At 68.3% G+C, this 5,013-nt stretch overlaps 2 protein-coding genes across 2 annotated transcripts; one reads left to right on the forward strand and one right to left on the reverse strand.

Moving 5' to 3' along the window:
• Positions 1 to 1,117: 1,117 nt before the first annotated feature.
• On the forward strand, positions 1,118 to 1,528 carry EMIHUDRAFT_313250 (hypothetical protein; the record flags this gene model as incomplete). Its single annotated transcript, XM_005789844.1, has 2 exons — positions 1,118 to 1,227; positions 1,282 to 1,528. The coding sequence occupies 2 exons, from the start codon at positions 1,118 to 1,120 to the stop codon at positions 1,526 to 1,528; spliced, it is 357 nt and encodes a 118-aa protein (XP_005789901.1).
• Positions 1,529 to 1,795: 267 nt separating this feature from the next.
• EMIHUDRAFT_362053 (hypothetical protein) lies at positions 1,796 to 4,748 on the reverse strand. The gene is made up of 13 exons (XM_005789845.1): positions 4,233 to 4,748; positions 4,049 to 4,107; positions 3,890 to 3,959; positions 3,649 to 3,693; positions 3,322 to 3,404; positions 3,061 to 3,115; positions 2,626 to 2,699; positions 2,533 to 2,553; positions 2,376 to 2,465; positions 2,226 to 2,303; positions 2,027 to 2,154; positions 1,998 to 1,999; positions 1,796 to 1,958 (listed from the first exon to the last, which is right to left on the reverse strand). Exons 1-13 carry the CDS (start codon positions 4,732 to 4,734, stop codon positions 1,924 to 1,926), a joined length of 1,242 nt encoding a protein of 413 aa, XP_005789902.1. The 5' UTR covers positions 4,735 to 4,748; the 3' UTR covers positions 1,796 to 1,923.
• Between the last annotated feature and the right edge of the window lie 265 nt (positions 4,749 to 5,013).

Raw genomic sequence — 5,013 nt, forward strand, 5'->3', positions numbered from 1 at the left:
TGGCCTGGCTGCGCGCCTTCCTCTCCGGGCAGGGGACGCGCGGCACGTCGCTCGCGGCCCAGCTCGACGCGCGGCAAAACACCGTCACGCAGGACACGCTGCTCACCTGGGCCGCTCGTCACGGGCAGGCCGAGGCGGCGCGGCTGCTGCTCGAGGGCGGCGCGAGCGTCGGGGCGACGACTGGCGGCGGCGCTTCCGCGCTGTATACCGCGTGCCAGCAGGGGCAGATTGAGTGCGCCCGGCTGCTCCTCGAGGCTGGCGCGGCGACCGATCACGCAGACGCTGAAGGCTTCACGCCGCTGTACGCCGCGAGCTTCAACGGCGATATCGAATGCGTTCGGCTGCTTCTCGAGGCGAGCGCGGCGGTCAACCACGCCAAGGACGGCGGCGCCACGCCGCTGATCATCGCGTGCCACAAGGGCCACCTCGAGATCGCCCGGCTGCTGCGCGACGCTGGCGCGGCCGTCAACCAGGCCGAGGAGAGCGGCGTCACGCCACTGCTCGTTGCGAGCCAGGAAGGCCAGCTTGAGTGCGTCCGGCTGCTCCTCGAGGCTGGCGCGGCGATCGACCAGGCCGATGAGCAGGGCGCCACGCCGCTGTTCCCTGCGTGCCAGAACGGGCACCTCGAGATCGCCCGGCTGCTCCTCGAGGCTGGCGCGGCGGTAAGCCAAGCCAGAAGCGACGGCGCCACGCCGCTGTTCGCGGCGTGCTACCAGGGCCACCTCGAGGTCGCCAAGCTCCTCTCCTCCTACGGCGCCTCCCGCGCCGCTACGCCCTTCGGCACGCCCGAGGAGGCCGCAAACCGCGAAGGCCACGCCGACCTCGCCGCCTGGCTGGTCGCCAGCCGCGGCTGGACGCCGCTCCAGCACCTCGAGGCGTGCCCGAGACTAGCGGCCGAAGGCGTGAGTGCATTGTCCTCACGCCCATTGCCCCTCTTCCGCAGGCGCTCACCGTCGAGCGTGCGCGGGCGCTGCTGCGCGGCGGCGCTGACCCGCTCGCCGGCGCGCCTTCTGCCCTCGAGCGGGCGCGCGTCCTCTGCTCGTGGGGCGAGTCGGATCCGACCGCTGCGGCCGTCGGTTCCACAGTCGTGATCCGCTCTCTCGTCTCGCGGCCCTCGATGAACGGCAAGGTCGGCGTCGTCGTCTCCGCCAACGCTTCGACGGGACGCTTCGGCGTGCGCGTGGCGGGCGAGGCCAAGGCACTCGCACTGAGGCGCGCAATGCAATGGTCTCTCCCCGACTCGCCGGATCCTCTCTTTGACACACCTCTGCCCTCCCTCAGGCCGGCCAACCTGCAGCCAGCGGCCGAGGCGGGGGAGGTGGGCAGGCTCATCCTCAAGGCGGCGGAGTGGTCGCCGCAGTCGCACGAGCTCTTCCCGGAGGCGGCTCGCAAGTGGGCGGTCGAGGTGATGCGGCTGGGCTACCTGATCGCCTGGGACGAGGAGCGCTTCGAGGGCCGCGAGGGAGCGGCTCCGGAGCTGGCGGACATCTGGCGCGGCTTTGTCCTGCCAAGGGTGGTGGTGCGATGACTCACTCGATCCGCACGGGGTTTTCAGTGAGAGGGCTAAACCCCCATTCTTGCCGTTGCCCCTGTGCGGTCGCGTCTCTTTGAGCTTTCCTTTCTTTTCTCTCGCCGTCGCCCCCGCGCGGTGGCGAGCACGAGCTGGAAGCGGTACGCGGTAACACGCGGTACGCGGTACGGCTCCTTTTTATTTGTGCGCGCGAGGGCTATGTTTGATGACGGACCTGCATTTCGGAAGTTTACGCGAACCTTCCCACACCTGTACCTGAAGAGAGGCGCGCGAACTCGAGGTCCAGGCTCCAGGGGACGCCCAAGAGCTCAGAGCCCTTGGTCAGGGCGGTGTCTCCTCGGGGTGGCGCAGCGGACACAGCTGCCTCGCCCTCGCCCTGCCCGCCCTCGCGGTCACCTGCCGGCGCCCGCCTCGCAGCGGCGCGTCTCGGGGTTGAAGAAGGTTCCTAGAAGGTTCCCAGAAGGCTCGCAGGAGGCTCCTAGAGGGCCCCTAGAAGGGTTGAAGGAGGTGCCGGCGTCGCAGCCGACGACCTGCCGCCGCCTCCGCGCCTTGCCGCCGCCGCCAGCTTGCCCTCCCACAAGCGACGGCCCCTGCGCGATGGCGCCGCTCGCGTCCACAAACGCCTGTTCACAGCTGCAGGCGTGAAGGGGCGCTGCTCACACCGCCGCAGGCAGGAGAGTAGGGCCGAGGGCGCCTCGCCGCCCTCCTCCGGCAGCCGGTTGGTGGCGATGGAGGGGGCGGCGCTGCCTCCGGGCAGCGCCCGCTTGCGCGCCTAGCCAAAGCAGAGTCAAGGAGGCGGCTCAGAGGCTGCTGACGCCGCCGCCGCCGCCCCCGCCGCGCTCGCCTCCGCCTCCCTTCCCGCGGCCTGGGCGGACGCGTCCCGGATCATCAGCCTCCCGCACGCGTCGTGGCACTTCTCGAGATGGCACTGCGCCTGGTGACTCACTGTCGACGGGTGGGGGACCACTCTTGCGTCGGCGGGCCTCGATGGCGCACTGCGCCAGATGTGCTTTGGAGCCGAGCGCCACGTAGATCCCTGTTCACCGCTGGAGGCGTGAAGAGACGCTGTTCACACCACGCTCTCCACACCTCAGCGCCACGTCGACTCCTCCGCCGCAATGCCGCGCCACGTTGTGGGTGAAGACGCTCTTAGACGCCTCGAGGCCGCCTAGAAAGAAAGCAGAAGCCCCGCTTCTGTGCCTAGACAGAACAGAAGACGCGCTTGACGCGCGAGGCCGGCTGGCGCGGGCACGGGTGACGGGGAATGATTGACTGTTCGAGACGGCGCTCTTGGACGCAGCGAGGCCGCGCAAAAAGGCCGACACAGCCATCTCGGGTGATCTCGGGCGATCTCGGGAGATCTCGGGAGATCTCGGGCGATCTCGGGCGATCTCGGGCGATCTCGGGTCATCTCGGGCGATCTCGGGCGATCTCGGGCGATCTCGGGTCATCTCGGGCGATCTCGGGCGATCTCGGGTCATCTCGGGTCATCTCGGGTCATCTCGGGTCATCTCGGGTCATCTCGCCGCCTTCGCTTGCGAGCGCCCCCCCGTTGACGGCCTTGCAGTTCCGCATCGCAACGTTCTGCAGCAGGATGCGGTCGAGGTATGGCCGAGGCACAGCCGAGGTCCAGCCGAAGTGTAGCCGAGGCACAGCCGAGGTCCAGCCGAGATGCAGCCGAGATGCAGCCGAGATGCAGCCGAAATATAGCCGAGGAACAGCCGAGATGCAGCCGAAGTATAGCCGAGGTCCAGCCGAGATACAGCCGAGGTGCAACCGAGAGAGAGCGCCTGCAGCACCAGCGCCCCAAGGCTGTTGACGCAGCCGCCGGCGCCCGCGCGCGCGTCGGCGTCCAGCAGCTGATCTGCGCTGCCTACGTGCCGGGTACACCCCCCCTCAGGGGCAGGAGAAGACGGTGTTGCGCAGAGCAGCGCGTGAATCTGCGGGAGGACGCGTGCGGCGTTGAGTACCGCGGAAACGGCCGAGTACGGCGGAGTGCGTGTCCTCTCGAGCGCTGGCAAGAGCGCGTCTTCCGCCTCTGGGCTCCGTGCTGCTAGATATGGGGGGGGGGGGACGGGGGAGATGCGGGCAGATCTTCCGCTTCTAGGCTGCGATGCCGCGCTCGAACTGGAGTGTGTTCAGGTGCACCTCTGAGCCGGCGCCTGTGCGCAGGAGATCGCAACCTCGGGAGCTGTTTGTGAGCTGTGAGCTGTGCATCCAGCAGCCCGGCCCCAGTAGTACGTACGGCCGGTGGCGGCGCGCCTCGTGTCGGCTCCCGAGCCAGTCGTGCGCAGCGAGTGTGTGGAGTGTGTGCGTGTGGCTCCGCGCTGGGAGAGGCGTGTAGCGCTGACTGGCTGCCTGTGCGGAGGATCTGAACAGCGCCTCCGCCGTCGAGAATTGTGCCGACGGGGCTGCTCAGCCCTGCGGCCTGCGAGAGATAGCCGAGGTATGGCCGAGAGACAGCCGAGGTATAGCCGAGAGATAGCCGAGATGTGCCGCCGCGGCGACTGCACACACCTTCTCTGCGCTGGCGGCGAGGTTCGGCTTCGTCGCGAGCTCGCCTCCGCCGACGATGCCTAGTTGTCGACTCTTGACTAATGATTGACTATTCATTCTCAACAGCCTCCGCCGACGATAGTTGCTCAGCTCCGAACTAACTCTCTCACAATGTAATTACTCATTATTGACGGCACGAGCTCGCCTCCGCCGGCGATGCCGCCTCCGTCGTCCGCCGAGCCGGCGTCGGGCTCCGGCGGAGGCGCCGAGCCGACGATCTGCAGCCGGCCCGTCGCCTCTGGCAGCGAGCTCTGCAAGCGGATTCTCCCGGCCGCCACGAGGACCGTGACCGAGGTGCTCGGGCTCATCGTGTTTGCGAGCTCGATCGCCGCGCGGAGCGTGCAGTCGTTGCGCCCGTCGAGGCTGGACGGCGGCGGCAGGCCCGCCGACTGGGCCCACGTCACCGCGACGCACGTGCCGCCCGCGTCGCCCACGCTGCCCGCTAAGATCAGCACGGCGCGCGACGAGGAGAGCTGCGTCAGACCAGAGGGCTGCAGCGTCACCGACTCGGCGCCAGCGCTCGCCGCGAGAGCCAGCACTAGCAGCGGCAGGCGGAGCGTGGCGCGAGTGAGCCGGGGTTGGCCTCTTCTCACGACTTCAGTCCTCGGCGGGCCTGTGCGGCTTGTGCTCGCGCTCGCTGCAGCCATGCAGTGCGGGGCAAGCGCCGTTTTGATGTGCAAGCGCCGACACACCAAGTTCACAGAAAAAGAATTCAACATTTCTCTCGCCGACACAGGTTCGACACATGACAAGGGAGAGAACGACGAGAGTGGGACGGCCGCGAGGTGGCATGAAGGTTGCAGCGAGAATCGGCAAGAGACTGCGAAAAGAGATAGGAAGAGGCAGACTCCCTAGGGTGGGCGACGGCTAGCGCATCACACTCCTCTCCTTAAAATCCCTGTGTGGTGGCGGCGTGCCGTCCTCCC

Source organism: Emiliania huxleyi (genome assembly GCF_000372725.1).
Source record: "Emiliania huxleyi CCMP1516 chromosome Unknown EMIHUscaffold_124, whole genome shotgun sequence".
NCBI classification, from domain to species: Eukaryota; Haptophyta; order Isochrysidales; family Noelaerhabdaceae; genus Emiliania; species Emiliania huxleyi.

Bases quoted from the DNA above. Each gene is read 5' to 3' on its own strand.
- EMIHUDRAFT_362053 (XM_005789845.1), bottom strand. From the start codon at position 4,734: ATGGCTGCAGCGAGCGCGAGCACAAGCCGCACAGGCCCGCCGAGGACT. The intron at 4,108-4,232 runs GCGAGCTCGTGC...GTCGACAACTAG, and splicing joins AGGCGGCATCGCCGGCGGAG to GCATCGTCGGCGGAGGCGAG. The intron at 2,304-2,375 runs GCGAGCGCGGCG...TGCTTTGGCTAG, and splicing joins CCGCGGGAAGGGAGGCGGAG to GCGCGCAAGCGGGCGCTGCC.